This window comes from Siphateles boraxobius, unplaced genomic scaffold (assembly GCF_051911475.1).
Source record: "Siphateles boraxobius isolate OS27281-9 unplaced genomic scaffold, OSU_SipBor_1 22, whole genome shotgun sequence".
Lineage (NCBI taxonomy): Eukaryota > Metazoa > Chordata > Actinopteri > Cypriniformes > Leuciscidae > Siphateles > Siphateles boraxobius.
In genome coordinates, this window is record NW_027508833.1 from 31,574,087 (window position 1) to 31,593,252 (window position 19,166).

Consider the following 19,166-nt stretch of genomic DNA (forward strand, 5'->3'; position numbering starts at 1 on the left):
TTCGAGTTCATGTTCTTTTATTGAAAAAAAAAGAAGAAAAAAAAATCAAAAGACAAGCATATACAACTTGGAATGAACATAAACAGAACTGAATGTGGGCAGTAGAAACAAACCCCTGACAGCCAAAGCCCTCTTTTGCACTCTCCAGAGTAATCGACACGCTCACAGTCTGAGCCCAGAGAAAAACTAAAGATAAAACATTTATAGTAGAGTCACCATTGCCCTTACCCGAAAAACGCTTCCACATAAGGTGAAAGGTCACGCCCTGAAACTCCAAAGCCACTCCCTCCCGCTAAACGCCCCTACTATTCGGGCACAATGCACAAATAAACAAAACTCCAAATATCTTGACATGCCAAACATATTTTAAAATCTCTTAACTGCTCATTTTTCTTAAAAATATCTCTTTATTTAGTTATTGAAGCAAACTGCAAAGGTCCCATTCATTCGTCCTCTATGCAGATTCTGAAAACCCACCCGCCACCCAATCCCACCTCCCCCAAACAATATTAAACCCTCTTTTAAATTCTCCCCCTGAACACTCCGACAGACATCGCTGAGGTTTCCGCCCCAATAGCGGCTCCGGACTCAAGCTGCATGCATGTAGAACAGAAACAGGAAGTAGAAGACGATTGGCCAGCCCAAACATCGCCACTAGCAAATGGAACCAGTTGAGCAGTTCACCAGATGCTTTTACTTTAGTTTCTGAAGGTTTGATATCAGGATTAATTGATTGATCTTTTTGTAGATGTCTAAGAAGTTCTTTGGGAACAGGACCACTAACCAGTACATGCAGGTCATTTATGTTTGTTTATGTCATTTTTTTTTGGTTTGTTTTTTTTTTTTCATATATTTTTTTCTATATATGGACATTTTTGTTTTTTAACATTCAGTTTTTTCTATACAGAAACAGTATGAATAAATGAATATTTTTGCGTAAGAGGTAAGTAAAACATTTGACTGATTTTTTTTTGTCTTCTAAAGAGGTCAGGAGAGAACAGAAGAGCTTCACTTTGCCGTCATCATTTGTACAAATTCTGTGGACAGATAGAGAAGTGGACATCAGACATGACACTCATAAGATCACAACAACAACTCAAAGCACAAAACCTACTAGGTTCCGGAATGCTCCTTTAAATTAATCTCCAATTTTTGTATATACAAGCAAATAACCTTGCGTCATCCAAATCCAAACTACATTATTAAAATTGAATTGGCAATTCATAAAAGTAATATTTAATCGGCATAAAACGGTGACCCTTTTCAGATAATCTGGAAAGCGCACAGCTGCGTTGTACCTTCGTAATTGACCTGACCGTCACCATCGATGTCAGCTTCTCTGATCATTTCGTCCACCTCCTCATCTGTTAGCTTCTCGCCCAGGTTTGTCATGACGTGGCGAAGCTCCGCTGCGCTGATATAGCCGTTCCCGTCCTGACAGAGATAGACAAGATCAATAAGTAAGCCGTGTCATGCTTTTAAAAATATTAAAGCACTAAATCTAAAGTGGGCGATTTTAAAATCAGTAATGACGTATCGTGAAGGCGTAATGCAGAGGGAAAACGGGCAACAAGGGTAACATTCGACAAATGGAAGCAAAAGAGGCCAATGATGATTTTTTTTAAACATTTGACAATTAAATGTCTTTGCAAAGCTATAAGGGAATATGTATGACTGTGGAAATGACTGCACCATGAATCGCTTGAAACCAGCTTTATGTGGAACAAGGGCTTGTTATTTAGTTTTCCAAATTTTATTTGTTTTTTCCTGCCTCCTCACATGGAAGCAAAAACATAATCTTTCCCTGTTTTCAGCAAGCACTGACCTTGTCAAACACCCGGAACGCTTCACGGATCTCCTCCTCGCTGTCCGTGTCTTTCATTTTCCGGGCCATCATTGTCAAAAACTCAGGAAAGTCAATGGTTCCATTACCTGAAAGAAACAGAGAAAATCATCAGATCATGCCGGAGATGTTTGAAAACTCAGATAAAGCATCCAGGAAGCAGAATGCAGGAAAAGAAAGTGGGGCAGTAAACAGGGCATAATGAGGAGTAATGAGGTCTAATAGCACATATTTAGTGAGTTTGGGTCTAGTTGAACCACAGCCAACACTCTCTTGGATGCACAAAACCCCATACAGGCATGGTATCAGGAATCTATATTCTTATTTTGTGGGATAAAACATTACATTTTTGATGCACAACATATCAATATTAGAGTTTTTTTTACTTATACGATTATACATTTACTTGTTAAAGCTCATTCTATCTTTTTCTTTTACTTCTATTACCTTTGCTGTCATCTTACGCTCATTTAAAGGTGCTGTACGTAATTTTCTTGACTGCAATAAAGCATAAAAAACCATAATATGTTTGCAGAGATTTAGGATTAAGTTCAAATACTTCTTTATCCAAAAAACAATGCAACAACCAGTTATCCTACTTTGAAATGTGCGTTCCGTGTCAGAACATCTGTTTTTGTTTTGGTCTGTGTAATCGTGTCCACACTCAATTTCCCCAATAGTATTTCAGTTGCCAGTTGGCGGAAAACACAGCGCATTGCAGCCACGGAAGTCAGCAAGCGAACTCGCCGATTCTACCTGACCTAAAAAAGCATTGTCAATAAAACATTGCAAACGTATACATTAGCTGATCAACTTACAGTGTAAAGCTCAGCGCTTTCTATTGTCAACTGCGCTCGTTCCTGTTGCGTGTCCTCAATCTGGCAACCAGCCTGAGTGTTGAGTCTGATGAGGAGAGGCGGAAGAAACAACTCTCTCCAATATTTTGAATTTGGACTGCAGTACCCATTTCAGCCACTAACTGTCAATATTACATACTGCACCTTCAAAGTTAATGTTTAAAACGCTAGTTTAATTACACAGTTAAATGTAATCTTTAGCAACCTCAAAATGAACATCCATTTTTCGTTCTGTACATTATAATGTGATGCTTAAATTCACTTGTAGCATTTAGTAAATAGACTTTTATGTTTAATTTATTTAGACAAAATAATGCAGAATTTTACTATCAGCCATTTATAAACTCTTTCTGGCCTGGATTTTAATATTGGTGCATTGCAAATTTGAATCTAAACAAGGCAGGAAAAATAACAGGTCAGGGGTTTTCAGGTTGTAATGGGTGTTTTGCTACCCTCGAGGTTTAACCAAGCTGAGGTGAGACATTTCCATTACTCAGAACAAATATGACATACTCCTGTGTGCATGCGAGTGTGAAAATGATCACTACAGCCATTCCCAGAGGGCTCACACTGCGTGTGTAATCTGACAATGTGGGTGTAGACACGTGGTTGCGTATGTGTGTGTGTGTTTTTCTTCACATTGTAAGTTCTCCTTAGTGGAGCTCTTCACAAACACTCTCTCGATTCCATCGCCGCCACTGCCAAAGTGGATTATGTAAAGGATTCCATGAGGTCTTTATTACCTGCTGTTATTCAACGGGCTTTACTGCTGTCTGACCTACAAAAACTACTCCATACCGCATAATACCATCTGCAAATAATCAGTATATCAGAAACCCAACGTGCTCTGCATAATCTAACAAAACGCAATACTAGCGCTATAAGACACTCTAAAGACACCATAGCCTACTGGAACACTAATTACATCAGCTCTGTAACAAGAGGGGCATCCCAGGCATATTATATTTGGTGCAATTTGAAAGCTTGCTTGCACACAAGCTAATTCCAAATCAAGATTACGAGACAGGTCAAAGGTCAACATTACGAGGCAGGAACAATAGGTGAGATTCTCTGTACAGAGGTGTTGGGATGAGTGAGTTTAATGAGTGAGTCAATAATAAAATGATAAGAATGTTTGATTTTTAAAATAAAAAGGGAATGTATCCTTAGGTAATGTTTTAAGTGAAATATAAACAATTGTGATGTGTCTCAATATCAGATCTATGCACTAGAACTGCTGTATTTTAAAATAAAGCCAAATAAATCTGTTTTTTTTTCAATATCTGGATGTTTACCTGAATACTTGATATTGCTGTTAGACACATAATATACAAATTTACATTCAAAAATGTTGTGATTTTTTCTCTCTCAAACCAGTTAAGCGCAAACAGCTGATTGGCTACACTACGCTGATACAACTAGGCTAACTCTAACTTAAAGCCTAACCTTAGAATAGCATCGATAGCACATCCTGATAAGTCTTTCTGAAGTCTGAACTAAATCCAACTCACCGTCAGCGTCCACTTCGTTGATCATGTCCTGGAGTTCGGCCTCCGTGGGGTTCTGACCGAGCGAACGCATCACTGTGCCCAACTCTTTGGTTGTGATGGTACCGTCACCATCCTTATCAAACAAGGAGAAAGCCTCCTTAAACTCTGTAAAGAAATGGATGAAAACAACATTTAAACCTCATATACAATCCCATTTTAAACTATTTTCACAAGAAAGATACATTTTCCTTAAGTGTCTGGCTGGATGAAACGCAGGTGTGCTGATAGTATGCAGCTACTATGTGACTTTCATCCTTGGCACTGATGTAATTTCAGGGCATGTATATAACATAAGCATACGGATTGGCTTACCAGCAATTTGCTCCTCGGTGAGTTGGTCAGCCTGGAAATAGAAGAAAAAAAAAGTGATTAGATAACGGATGTCATAAACATAACTCATTTTATTTTTACTGTACACTTTACTGTGGAACTGAGAAAACCCTAAAGGCACAGATGTCCTGTCATAAAGAAAAACAAGTCACAAAAGCAAGATCAAGTCATTGCACACCCACAGTCTAAAATATAAAAAATGGGAATAGAAGAGCTCGACCGTAACATGAATAAAAAATAAATACTGCAGCAACATAAATGCTATTCATAAAGCTTTCTTAAAAAATAAACATCCACTTCATCTGCCATCACTTCCTGATATTGACACCCAAAGCTTCCACTTAAAAACTCAAGGTCCCAGATTAACCAATCAATTCAAGCATACAAAACAAAATACCACTTTGACCACCAATTCAAAAACTAATGGTGAATATATATATATCCAAGGCCACAACAAAAAGAGTTAAATGTATTCAGAGACAAAAAAATGCTTTTTTTGTCTTAATGCTAATGCAACCTTTATGCCATCAAACTGAATATCGGTCAGGTCAGCCACCAGCCTCTTTGCTTTGGGTTCGTTTTTCCAGCCATCAGTTGTCTTTACATCTTGCTTGTCCATTTTTACTGGTGCTTTCCTGGGTTTGACCTCAACGTTAGGGCTTTTCAATGAGGTCAGGCCTTCCACCACTTCTCGAACCATCACCAGTCCTTCTGCCAGACACTCGGCCCGCTTGGCGTTTTGTGTGCCCTGGCGCCTGACATCACCTAACTCAGTCCTGCACTGCTGCAGACAGTTCTTCAAATCCTGTACATCTCTCACCACGCTGTCAATGCGGCTGTTGGTGGAGTCCACCAGCATCTGCAGGAATGACTTGTAGTTTCTCTCCTGTAGCTCGATCAGCTCTTTATAAAAGAACTGCTGCTGGTCAAGGAGATCGTAGACCATGGATAACGACACAGAGTTCTTCTCAGAGTAGAGGATGGGTCTCTTTGGAGGCATTCTGGTCTCTTTGAGCAGACGATACCTGAAGCATTTAGCGGTGACTCTGGCTGATCAGGCTGAAGAACAACGGACCCCGAGAGAGATCACCTGACCCTTGAGGCCGATGTTATTGTACCAACCTCCTGGGCCGCATTGGGTATCGTACAGCAAGATATTGGGCTGTTTTTTGAGAAGCTTAATGTCAGCAGCTTACTACGGTTACAAAGCCGAGGGTCAGGGATCATTTACATTATTTGAGATTAGTCAAATGGGCGTCCCATCAGGTTTCTCAAGCAAAGTATTCTGAGATAGACCGGCAGGTACACAGAGTGACAGCTAAATCAAAGAAGGGTATTAAGGCCCGTCTGTCAAAATCAAACGGCTCGTCACTTTACCTGCTCCTGTGGTCATCTCAGTTTACAGCCAGCTGTAGGTTTACATTTATATCTCTCTGACCATCTGAGTGGCATCACATCTCTGCTAATTGTGCCAACACCTCTTTGTCTATGAACACTATGGCAGGTTTTACCATTCCCTGCGTGGATCCATTATCTCACCTGTCTCAATGTGCTTGTGATCAAATGTATTTTTCTCACCCCGTCTCTCCCTAAGGGTCCTGTTAGCCTGAGGGTTAAGGATCTGGGCTGCTAGCAGGAAAATTTTGAGTTCAAATTCAGGTAGGGACAAACTATGACCTGGAGAGTTACAAAGGTCATGCTGTTGTGCAAGGGATCTCGGCACGTTGATCCAATTAGTGTGCTGTCCTTAATTCCCTTTAAATGTAAACTAAATATGAACATACATCCTTTACCCATAAAACTTTGGCTAGTAAAGTCGCAATGTAATGTATGTAACAACACAACTTTTCTTCTATATTTTGACTTACACTGGGGTTGAAAATGATCGAAAAAAGAAAAATGTTGCTCAGGGCTCATTGGTTGTTGATTGGATTGAGATCTGAATGTGAGCTTGGGGTCAATTGTAAGAAAGGGGTGGGGTTTATGAGGATGAACTGATTGAAGAAGTCCCGCATGTCACCAGAGAGGTCTATCATTTTCACAGGAAGATCAAGTTTCTGAATAAAAATTATGAGGTCAAAAAACAACAACAAAAAAAAACCTAGAAACACATGCATGGATGAACTGTTTTATTTTCTAATATAAAATGTATTTAGAAAATAAAGAGTGAATTATCATTTCATGACGACTTTAACAACAAACTTTGTCAAAAGTTGTGATTTATGCAAGAGTGACGATTCCTCTCTATCCTTGGTTGCACCAACAGTATTCCTGCAAAGCTCTGCAAAAAAGCTCTGCTAGCTTTAATTAATCTTATGAGCCAATTCTTTTAAAGTCAACATGAAGCAAAAAATGCTAATCATCTTTTATTCCCTATCGTAACGCATTTATCAGAGTAATATGGCTTGTTAAGAGAGAAAATAATGTAGGGTTGAACTTGATTATGTCCATCGGAAATTGACTGGATTTTTCTTGTTTGGTAATTGCAGCGATTGTTTCCACTGTTAAATGCAAAAACAGTGCATTCGAATCTTAGGTGCGTCAGAAAGCCTTCTCAATGGCACATGAGATGTGATGATGCAAGTTGTTTTTGTGTTTTAATGTATTTGTTAGCCTACCCAGTTCTACCCACTAAATGTGGCACTGCTGCGTTGTTCATTCAAAACATCGCAGAAATAGAGAAGCTCAATGCAGTGAAGATCAGTCGTTCACCCAGAGCTCTTTTTCTGCGCAGATTTTCCATTGTTTTCTATGTAAACATGCGCTAGACTGACATCTTTGACCATTGCACTTGCGTCTCGCACAAGATGCCTGTATGTTTAGAAAGCCATGTAAAGTTAAAAGTAGTTCAACTTTTAAAATACGTCTCAAGACTTTGTGGGCTTTTTTTCCCCATTCTACTGCATCTCATGTTTTTAAATGCAAAAAGTACGCTGTGATCAACGCTTTGGCTCTTTCCATTAAACTGCATAAATTCATGCTGTTTTGTTCATAATTGTTTATCCAATTTACAAAATTATATTTGATTCATAAATGCTAGTTTAAAACATTATCCACTTTTTTAAATTACATTTTGACTTTAATGAATAGTTAAAAAATATATAGCTCTGTATAATTTATAGCATTATTAGAGAGGGAATGGACATTATATTTAAATATAGATTAAATATAGGCCTACCCAAATTAATCCGAATCAAATCAAATTTAATCTTAATAAGGAAATCTGTAACAATATCCACATTAGTGTCCATCTAATAAACATTTCAACAACTTGAAGCTTTCAGCTACCAATAAAAGTTTAGAACTCTTATGCAGATTTCCCCCCGCATTATGTCCACAGATACCCCATTGGTCCTGCCCATTAAGGATAATTTCTTCTCTCAAGCTGATGGGAGGGGAGAATAAGATCCTGCACCTCTATTGGAAACCTTCCAGGCTATTTGCCATCCAGCAAGGCTTCAAACATTTTACACCACTGCCAGGAATTTGGCCTGGATCTGAAACGCTGCGCAACGTTGCCTGGAATCTGGCCTTGATTTATGAGCCACCAAGCGGCAGGAGCAGCTGAGAAAAGGCTGGCCTGGCGCTCAGGACCCCCAGTGTACGATAATGAGTGTGGTATTGCCACTTTCACACCATGTAAATGGGAGTCCCCGAGGCCCTGAACCATCATGCGACCACACCGATGCTCTACCGAGTCTAGTTCCAGTAACTGTCTTTATACACAGAACAAATTCCTACAACTTAGCACCCAAGACAGGAAGACGGCTTAATATAAACTCACGACCACAACTGTGAAGGCGGCTTCCTTATGAGCCAAACCAACTGTGTGCCGTAAAGACAGCGAGGCCTGAATAAGCCATACTTTTAAGGCCAATCTGTCCATTTTAGTTACAAGATTTCCCAATAAATTCTTTAGGATAAGCGAGTAAGAGTTTTAATCCAGTACTGAACTATGGACAGCTGGTTAGCTCTTATATACACAGTAAAAGACTAGTTATTGTTCTAGCATTCAAGCAGTTCAGCATGACTGTCATTTCAGAGGTACACCCCAAAGAATATAAAGAAGCGCAGACTGTTTCTAGACTGTTTTACATGATGGGTGAAAAAAAAACATGATTATTTTCCCCACACGTACCCAATTAATCTAATGGCACAGTTGCCTGTACAGGCAGCACAATGAAATTAGAGCTGCAACAGGGTCAGAAAGATCCTGAAGACGCAACCAGGGAGGAAACAGACACCTCAGACACCTCTCAGCAACTAACCATTCATAGTTCATCAAAGAACTGAGATCATTCTCACCAAACAGCACAGGCTTAAATAGCACCAAGAATTTTTTTCAAACATTTTTTTTAAACACTGAGCCTTCTGGCAGCATGCTGTGGAGAAGCTGAAACAGAAACGTTTGTATGGACTCATTGAGTCAGTATTGACTTTTGTTGAACTCACTCGGGACATTCTTTCCATGCTACACGAACAATGTTTGCTTTCTTGAGCTAAAATGCACCATTTAAACAAAGGTTTGTTTATTTTCTCATTTGGTATACAGCCGTATGATTTATGCAATCCATTTCGAGCGCATCCATCCAGCGTACAAAAAGTCCAGAGTACAGACAACAAACAGACCTGTTGTATTAAGTTAATATAGCAATAAATGAATAAAAAATGTTTGAATAAAGCCAATGTGCAATTCTAACCCTGCTTATTTTGACAGATCTGAAAGTTATGCAAACTTTAATCATAAAAAGCTAAATGAAAAAGGAGCTGAGATAAATAACAAGGTCACATATGTATGTCATAATGCCTTCTCTTAAAAAAATGAAACAATGACCATCTACAGCCAACCCACCTCGCTCGCATGACAACTGCTCAATAGATCTCATTCATTTCATTACACTTAACATTTAAAGTAATATTTCAACCAAATAATGAACTTTTGCAATCATTTATGACGACTTCTCTTCTTCTGTGGAACACAATAAGAAATGTTGACAGCCCCAGTCACTGTTCACTTTCATTGCATCTTTTTCAACACAATGAAAGTGAAGGGCGACAGAGGCAGTCATTCTAACATCTCTATTTGTGCTACAGGTAAGAAATAGTCATACGGGTTTGCATTGTAACGACATAAGGGCGGGTAAATGATGTTTTAATTTACAATTTTTTTTAGGAGAATTAATCATTTAAGGTCTTTCCATGCTCTCTAATAAGACTGGCCTGATTTATCCAGGCGCTGTCAATTATGTCTAGATAGCAAAAATAATTTGCAAAAGCAAAGCAAATATTGTCTCATACACGCCAAATATGAATGCAAGAACAATGTGTTTTTATTTAATAGGAGGTGAGCACTGATCATCTGTCTGCTGCTGTTCAGCACCATAATAAAACGCATGTCACATTTCCTGCCGCACTATGACATCAATAACACTGCAACACGTTCAAAATAATAAACAGACGCAACCACCTCTTGCGAAGTGCATTGAAATACAGAACAGATTGTAATGCATATGAAATTAAATTTGTTGTTGCACGAGAGCAGAGCGCAAAACGCAGCAGTGGCAAGCAAGCAAGCAGGTGGTTAGTCGTATCTGCATATTAATCGCAAAGCGTTAAATACATGAAAGATTAACACCGTTTCATAAACGAGTAGTGTATGACAAAGGCCTATACGTACCATATCTGAGGTTGGAAAGTAGGCTAGGTTTGTAAATCTACACTAGATTGCAGCGATGCTCCACTGTTGAAAGCTCTACCGTGCGACTGTCGCTCGCAGAGTATTAAAGGTGATCCGGTTCTATATACATCTGTGTGTTCCTCCGCCGTGCGGACCCCTATCACTCACTTCCGCATAGTGCAGTCACAAGCCCCGCCCACCTAATTATCAAGACCACCTCAGTCCCAACAAGGGGAAGTGTTTAGTTATATATATATTAAAAGAAAAATCTACTAGTGAAATGCAATAATTCTATTTGGAGAAATGTATTATATATAGGCCTACCGGTACTTACATGAAATCTGACATTTTCTGGTAGGTCCATATGAAAATGTCAGGGGAGTTTCAGCACTGTTACAAGAAAACAAACAGCATATTTACATTCTACTGCATGTAGGCCAAAATGTTTTTTTTATGTAAACCAACAGGTTTATTAGAATAGTAATATATTATATTACGTATTAATAATTTAAGTTTAGTACCCTAATTAGTATTTTCTTAAAAAATAATTTCAATATAAGCACGCAATACAGATCAATAGTGTGTATTTGATATGTAATTATTTCTTAGAGCACTTTACACACTGTTATTGTATGTAGTATAATAAGTAATATGACTACTGCGGGGGAAAAAATTATCTCACTCACAAAGGTTCACATACAATTCATTGTTGTAATAACAAAAAAAATATGGGATTATTTGCAAAATATCTCACAGTGTGCGTTCTCACATGCTGATAATTCTGGTTTAATTTCTAAGCAGACCCAAATCTTCCCACAAATGACCAATCAATGTTTTCTATAAGTTGTGTACAGAAAATGCAGGGAAAATGGTTGATAGACAATCACAATTATAAATGTGACAAGCAAAAAAAATAAGGGTATTTCATAGGCCTGTTATGGCAAAATGTCTACAGCAAGAATAGTAAACTCATTCAACCTTCACATTCAAAAATGAACTTCAAAAATGAACTTCAAGAATGAGTTTGTGAACAGTGTGTGTGTGTGTGTGTGTGTGTGTGTGTGTGTGTGTGTGTGTGTGTGTGTGTGTGTGTGTGTGTGTGTTGTGTGTGTGTGTGTGTGTGTGTGTGTGTGTGTGTGTGTGTGTGTGTGTGTGTGTGTGTGTGTGTGTGTGTGTGTGTGTGTGTGTGTGTGTGTGTGTGTGTGTGTGTGTGTGTGTGTGTGTGTTAATCCATTTATTAATTTAAATAATTCCCAGTGAACAGCTAGCCTACATTTGAAAACGAAATGTTCATTGATAAGTAGTAAATAAAACATGAAAATAATTATAGATTATATTAATATAATATTATAAATAACATTGTTTTAAGTTTATTTCTGTTCTTCATCACACTAGGCAGATTAAATTAGCGTGTTTTGAATACATTTAGGAATATAGGATACCAATTAAAAAGTCACCCATTCATTAAAAATCACAGATTCTATATATAAAAATAAGGACATGTCGACAACCAGTAAAAGTACTTTATTATGCCCACATTACTATAAATGATCAAAGAACTCTTTACATCTTGAGGGACTACTTCTCAAAAAGGCACTAGTTTTTATCGTCGGAATATTACTTATTGCATCAAGTTCAGTGCCTTTGTTGACGCTAGTGAGATTTCCACTCAGCATGTCACAGCTTTTATGATTGGCCAGCTGAGACCCGCAATCCGCTCGTGACTGTAACAGAGTCTCCGATTGGTTACGTTAGACCTGCAATGCGTCAAGCCATTGCGCTCTGTGTGTCCCGGATCACGCAGCACTGAAACCGGCGGGCCAACAAGCCCTTCGGTTAGACAAGACAGCCAGGGCTGATTCAATTTCTCTCCCGCGATCAGATTTCATATTATATACTCACCGTGAGCCTTCTTTACTTCAAGAAAGTTAAGCTTTAATTGAGTTTTCTTAGAAAGCAGTGGTAAGCACTGACTGCTATCCTCTTTGAACATAAACCGGTTTGGACAATAAATAACACTTTAAACTGGGTGAAATTAATGTTGCAACAACTGAAATAAATACATACATGCAGCCTATCTATCCGTTATGATAAGAATGAAAGAATTACACTTATTAGGAGGACCAAACATTTGCTAAATAGGCCTAAATGCAGAAAATTGTTACTATAACCTAATAAACAAACTTATGTTCTTATATTTAACGGTAAACAAAAGTGCGTCAAATTTCCTAATCGCCATGGAAAACATTTCTCCCAAAATTGATGATCATAAATCTTAACATGACCGATTGAGCGATTTTCTAATAATCATCTCACTGATTAATTTAAACCAGAACCGTTTCTTTCGAACCCGATTCATAATTTGGATGAATATGAAGACATTAAGATGATTGGTTTGGATGATTTTAACTGACAAGGAGGAGTTTAGGCCTACTATAATAGCAGAAATGTTACGAATTAATCAAACTGGAAATATGTTTACGACTTATATGACTTAGAATGAAATGTGAAATATAACATATTGTGTGACATTTTTATCAACACGCGCAAGAAATACAGTTGCCATTTATAGATCGTATTTTATTAAAACATGCAAAAAATATTAACTTTAGTATTTGTTTGCAAATTGAATCATTGTAATATACACACACACACACACACACACACACACACACACACACACACACACACACACATATATATATATATATATATATATATATATATATATATATATATATATATATATATATATATATATATTCTCTCTAAATGAGCTGAATCAATGTTGCAAGCTTGTTGTAATAATGTCATGACATAAAACAATTACTGTATAATTTTTATTGTTCAAAAGAACCGATCCGTACAAATGAGTCGGACTTCTCATCACTGCATGTGTTCCTGCTAGGTCGCAGACGGATGACGCAATCGGCGCGCGTCTGTTTTGAATTGAATTAAGCAACATGGCTCTGTTTCCGTCCTGCGCTGGACTGTCAGGCATTAACAGCTCTACTGAGGATAGAGGTAAGCTACATTATATTTTAATTATAGAATCATCTGTAGTAGTGGTATTACTTCTAGATCAGTGATTTGTGGTGAATCTGTTGGAATATACTGCACTGAACTGAATCCTTTATGAAGCATCTGTAATGTGTCATAGATCTCCATACACAAACATTCCGGACAAGTTACACGGCAAAGTTTAAGGCATAGGGTTTGTTCAAAGTGAGCAATAGATTGAGTGATGTTTACAAGCTAGATATAGCACATATTATGCACAAACCAATAATCTTGTATGCTAAAAACTGGACCTATTTGGCTGTAGTTCAACACAATGTTATCAGTCAGCCATTCTGAATGAGTGCAGAATTCTGTATGAGAACGCATTCTGTATGAGAACACACTGTACGAGTGGTTCCTTTGAGCAGTTAAAACTAGATGAAGATGCACATCCCAACTAATCAATATCAAATTATTGGGAAAGGACCATTCTCACATTGAGTACTGTAGAAAAGAACAAACTGCCCTTGCATGCAGATCACCTTTGCTGCAGTGGGGGATTTGTGCAGAATATCGGCCAGGTCTGCAATGCATCTGGCTCATTCCCAGGCTGTCCACAGAGTAACAGATAGCATCATGCTTCTGTCCTTCTCACTGTTTAAAGCAATCAGCTCTCTTTAACTGACAGGGTTTTTTTGCAGGTGAATCACATCAGATGCACTCCTCTGAGGTTTCACTTCATTTGGACAGTCATGATTGACTGATTTATTCAGTTCTTAAGAGGCCGGCAGAGCTAATTTGGTTTGACTGAATGTTTCTTCTCTCAGCTCCAGCAGATCTGGAATGGCTGAATAATCAGAGCTTCAACAGAGAAGATGCTTTGAAGACTCACCAGCGTGCCACAGACCGAGTGCAAGCAGAAGAACCAGCAGGCACAAGGTCATCTGATCCTTGCGCAGTGCAGTTATTGACTCAATAAATTAACTTTATCACCTGTGTAAAACTTAATGTGTGATTTAAAAAACTTGCATAATAGATTACAAAAGGGGATATGTCAGTTATTTGATTCAAAAGTAAATCTTGTTAAAATGAAATATGCATTAAACAGAAATAAAAATTGTATTTAACTTAAACCAAAGCTGAAGCTTAGCTAAATGTTTCATTGTCCTTTCCACATTAAAATGTCATGCACAAGTATAGTAATCTGTAAATATATAATGTTTCTTTAAATGGCTATTTAAGCTTCATAACTATGTATGTATGTACAGTACTATAGTACTATATGCCTGTTATAGACCAGGCTTGAAATGTACACATACACGCATTTAAACACTATTGTATTAGCTTTCTTGTTAAAAAGTGTCTTTTTATCAGAGAGGATAACTTCCTTTTTTATGTCTATTCAGTGAGCAGAAGCGGAAAGAGAGAGAAGATAGCCATGGCAGACCGAAGAAGAGAAAGAAAAAGAAGAAAAAACACAAGAAGAGGAGCAGAGATAATTCTGAGAGCAATGGTTCTGAATCCGACACCGTTTACCCCAGCGACCTGCTAAAAAAGGACAATATTGACATGTGTGTTCATAGAAAAATTCTGTCTTGTAGTAACTTTACTTTCTTACATTAAACATTAAAGTAGACATTTAGCAGAATTAATATGCAGCTCTTTTCTAGACAACAGAAGCAGAATGTGTGTCTTTTTGTGCAAAAAATTAGCTAATTCCCTCCAAAGGTTGTTCTTTTTGCATTGTTTTAGAACTTTGCAATATACAAAACTTCAACCACATTTCCAGACAGTCTATTGTAATTATTTGTCTGTGTGTTTTTTTTATGTCCTTGTCTTTCATCCTCTTGGCTGCAGAGAGGAAGCTCAGGTTCGGGTGAGCGAGACCTTTATGTGGCTGGATGACCTCCAGACCCCCACTGATTCCCCCTTCTGTATCGACAGGAGAGCTGACCGTGCCAACTGGGAATACAAATCCCTTTATAGAGGAGACATAGCCAGGTAACTTTACTCACCATCTCTGTGTGTCTGTCTGTCTCACACATAGATGCGCTCCTCTTTCATTCTTTCTGTTTGGCAGCAGCAGCAGGTGCCAGACTCTCCATAATCCATGGACGCACTGCAACTGTGTGTATGAGAGGGCTGCAGTGTGTATTGTGCTCGTGTCTCTTTCAACCGCTTTTAGAACACAAACTTCTGTTTGCAGAGTCCTTTTAAAATCCACATGACATCGTCTGCATCTGCAACTCCAAAAGCACTTTTTGGTTTCTCAATTTTCTGCAATGAATTCACCAATTCACAAACTTTGAACAAAAATTAAACTTTTTTCTGTAGAGCATTTCTGTCGACATTTTTGAAATGTGATATTTGCACACAAAAAAAACATCCACATGTGGACAAGAAACTTTTTTTTTTAGATAACTTTTTTTTATATAACCCAAGTTTCTTGTGTTAAAACATTTTTTTCCTGCGAATATCTGATAAATTGAATTTTGTATTTTTTGTAAAGTTATTTTGTAGTTAAGATCAAAGTTTGAGTACATGGAGTGTGTTTACATTCACATCTTACACCCATTATGCTTAATAACTTGCTATGTGTGAGGTTATGTAAACATCTTTAACAGTTTTTTATAAAGGCTTGAGTAAAACCTAGATTTTTTACGTTTGATATTTATTGATTTAGTCGATGCTTTTATCAAAAGCAATTTACAATTAAAGCTGCAAGCCGCATTTGAGGGGGGTACAAGCGTTTAAGGCCTTTAAGTACATAAGCATTAGACACGTTAAGTTTTATTTAGCAAGCATTTAACCAGTGACATCATAGATGGAAAAGACCAGTTACAGCCAATACAGGCAATTTACCATAGGAAATGCATGGTTTTCAAAGCTTTTTAACAGTTATAGGTCCACCTATGGTCCGATCTCCATAACATTTTACATGCTTCTTTACTATGTTATGTCACATGCCCACCAATTTTCGTAAAGTTCTGAGTTTTCGTTTCGGATTTATAGGCTTTTGAGTGTTTTTTGCCACAACCATTTTCTAAATGACCCTTTTATAGCCAACCAAATTAAAAAGTTAAACTTTTTATTATTTATTAACTGATTATTGATCTAGGGAGTCCAGCGAATTGTACTGCACTGGTTTGGTTCCAATCGGGCTAAAAACCTAGGACTAGTTCGCAAAAGTAGGTTTTTAACATATTTGCGAATATTTAATGAACGGTTGAATTGACAGCAGTGGTTCTTAAGTGGTTCTTGTGTGGCTGTTTGCAACACCACGTAATTACAGAGCCGTAAAACTCGTTAGCGCCAAATAGTGGCAGATTTCTTTCAAACTTCTTACAGACCTCTAGGGCCATGAGTCAAACATGCCCACCGAGTTTCGTTCCGATCGGCCTCCGTTAACTTTGTCTAATAGGTGGTCATATTCATTGGCCGATGGCTGCAATGTTTTTTGAGATACACCAATGTCCTCCACCAATGTGTCGTCGCGATTTTTTTACTGTGACCTCAGATTGAACTCATTTACATGTGTGCTGAGTTTGGTGAAGCAATCTTATTTACTTCTCAAGTTATAGCCATTTTTAGTAAAATAGGCTCCTCCCATAACGTTTATTTTACGCCCCCTAGCGATCGTGAATCGAAATTTAAACTTTTTTCCGATAATTATTGATATTCAGACTCCAGAGAACATTTCTGCACTGGTTTGGTTCTGATCGGGCGAAAAACTTAGGACTAGTTTGCAAAAGTATTTCTTTGACAAAATTCAAAACGGCGGAAAATCTATAATGGCGGAAATGAAATCAGAGATATACTTTTTGTTCATCAGGAGTCCAGCTTTCCAATGATATAAAACACTTGAGTCTACGACATACGGTCTAGGAGTTATGTGCAGTTTTGCACAATTGATCGCTGTAGTGCCACCTATGGGCCAATCTGGGTCATATTCTCTGAATCTCTCCTCGATTTCCGGCCGAAATCGGAGATGTACATCTTGTCCGTCTTGAGCCAAGGGTCACAGTGGTGTAAAACACTTGATTCTATGACAAACGGTCTAGGAGTTATGAGCAATTTTATACTTTTGCTTGCTGTAGCGCCACCTATTGGCCAATCAGGTTCATACTTTGATAGGTTCTCACCAAATTGAGGACTTACATCTGGCCAAATTTCAAGTCTCTAGGCCTTACGGTTTGGGCTGCACGATCAAAAATACAAATCCTTACAATCACAATAGGGTTTCAGCACTCTGTGCTTGAACCCCTAATTAAGGAATTCAACAAATGATTCATCTTAAAGAGGCAGTAAACATATGCCCCTGGTTTCACAGACAAGGCTTAAGGTAGTCCCAGACTAAAATGTTTGAGCTGTTTTAACTGAAAGCAACTTGTACTGGCATATCTTAACGGGAACCTATTAGATAAAATTCACTTTTATAAGGCGTTTAAACATCGGTGTGTGTCCGCAGTGTGTGAGAACAACCAGCCTATAATGGTAAAAAATCCACTCACTAACAGAGTTGGGTATAACGCGTTACAAAGTAATGCTCGCTCACGCTATGTGCGCAAGCTCCGGTTCGAACATATAAGGCTGAATACTGCTACTGACAGTTTCCGACTTTTTCAGTGCGTGAGATTATCCTGTTTTATTGTTGCCGGTATGCCGGAGCATGAGCTCTTGAAGCCCCGCCCTCTTCTTGAAAGGGGGCTGGGAGCACTAGCTCATTTGCTTTTTAACACAAAAACAGTTTTTGCTCACACCCTAAAAGTGGCAATTTTAACATGCTATAAAAAAAATTTGGGGACATCAGAGACTTATTTTATTTTGTAAAAAGGGGCATAATAGGTCCCCTTTAAAATATGTCACTGCCATTGTTGTCTCAAGATGCACTTCAGTAATGTTTTTTTCTAAGGCACGTTTATAAAAGCTATAACCTAATTTAACTAAGGCATAATACTGGCTTAAGCTGAGCTCTGTCTGTTAAACCAGGCCATGAAGTGCTAGTAATACAAAGTTTCACCCATCGTTCAGAATTAGTGCAAGCTAGAACATGGAGGGATTAAGGAACTGAGAGCATAGGTGAAGGAATAGTGAAATAGAATAGAATTTGTATTTATTTTAGCAGGCTGCAGTTAAATGCTCACAGAAGCTTTTTACCTATTCCCCCAGTTTTGGTCTGTATGTAAACATCTTTACTGATAATCTGTTAATGTGCACATGTCTGTTTACGGTTTGGTGACATACCTTGGGAAAATTTAAGTTAAATGCCATATGCTTGCATTTTTTTATGAGTTATTTTTTCATAGGTTTTGATAGTTATCAATGTGAATGCACTCACTGCAGCTGTAGTTAAAGTTCGGTGCCCCTGCTCTTCATAAGTGTCATTCTGGATATTATTTTCTCCAATGTTCTGGCACTGCTTGCTTTAGTGCAGGGTTTATTAGCTGTACAGAGGCAGCAAATCTCACGCCTGGCAGTTCTCCAGCTTTAATCTGGTGTCAAAGCTGCCATCTGTAACTTAAGAGACTACAATCAATACTCACATTCTCTCTCACCGTCCCTCTCTCCCGACACCCCCCTCTCATACAGATGCCCCCCATACACACTGCTCTAAAGCTGATCGGTATCATGCACAAAGAGAGTTTGTTTTACCGAGGTGCACCCCAGCACTCTTTTCTTGAGAAGGTCAAGTGCTGCTTCAAAGAGGATATCCCTCGTCTTCAATCTCTTTCCTTCACATTCTCAAGTTATCTTATACTCCCTCAGTCACCTGCCAACTCCTGTTTTTACTTTGTCCTTCATCTGTCAGCAGGCCCAGATGGAATCTAAATCTTTCTTTATGTTTTCAGCACTGATTTTGGGGGGAGAGCGTAGAGGTTCTCCACCAATTTAATTAAAACTTGTCACTT

At 38.2% G+C, this 19,166-nt stretch overlaps 2 protein-coding genes across 3 annotated transcripts in view; one reads left to right on the plus strand and one right to left on the minus strand.

Moving 5' to 3' along the window:
- Positions 1-10,389, minus strand: calm1a (calmodulin 1a). The gene is made up of 6 exons (XM_077239667.1): positions 10,258-10,389; positions 4,563-4,593; positions 4,212-4,355; positions 1,826-1,932; positions 1,299-1,434; positions 1-1,037 (listed from the first exon to the last, which is right to left on the minus strand). The coding sequence occupies exons 1-6, from the start codon at positions 10,258-10,260 to the stop codon at positions 1,009-1,011; spliced, it is 450 nt and encodes a 149-aa protein (XP_077095782.1). The 5' UTR covers positions 10,261-10,389; the 3' UTR covers positions 1-1,008.
- A 1,680-nt stretch (positions 10,390-12,069) lies between these two features.
- The window catches only part of nrde2 (NRDE-2, necessary for RNA interference, domain containing), a 36,433-nt gene continuing 29,336 nt past the window's right edge, over positions 12,070-19,166 (plus strand). The window contains exons 1-5 of one of the 2 annotated variants that reach the window (XM_077239669.1): positions 12,070-12,092; positions 13,166-13,281; positions 14,085-14,196; positions 14,664-14,828; positions 15,115-15,258. In XM_077239669.1, coding sequence (XP_077095784.1) covers positions 13,221-13,281; positions 14,085-14,196; positions 14,664-14,828; positions 15,115-15,258 — 482 coding nt within the window. In that variant the 5' untranslated portion in view covers positions 12,070-12,092; positions 13,166-13,220. Of the gene's footprint in view, positions 12,220-13,165; positions 13,282-14,084; positions 14,197-14,663; positions 14,829-15,114; positions 15,259-19,166 lie in introns of both variants that reach the window. The other variant, XM_077239668.1, reaches the window with a different exon arrangement.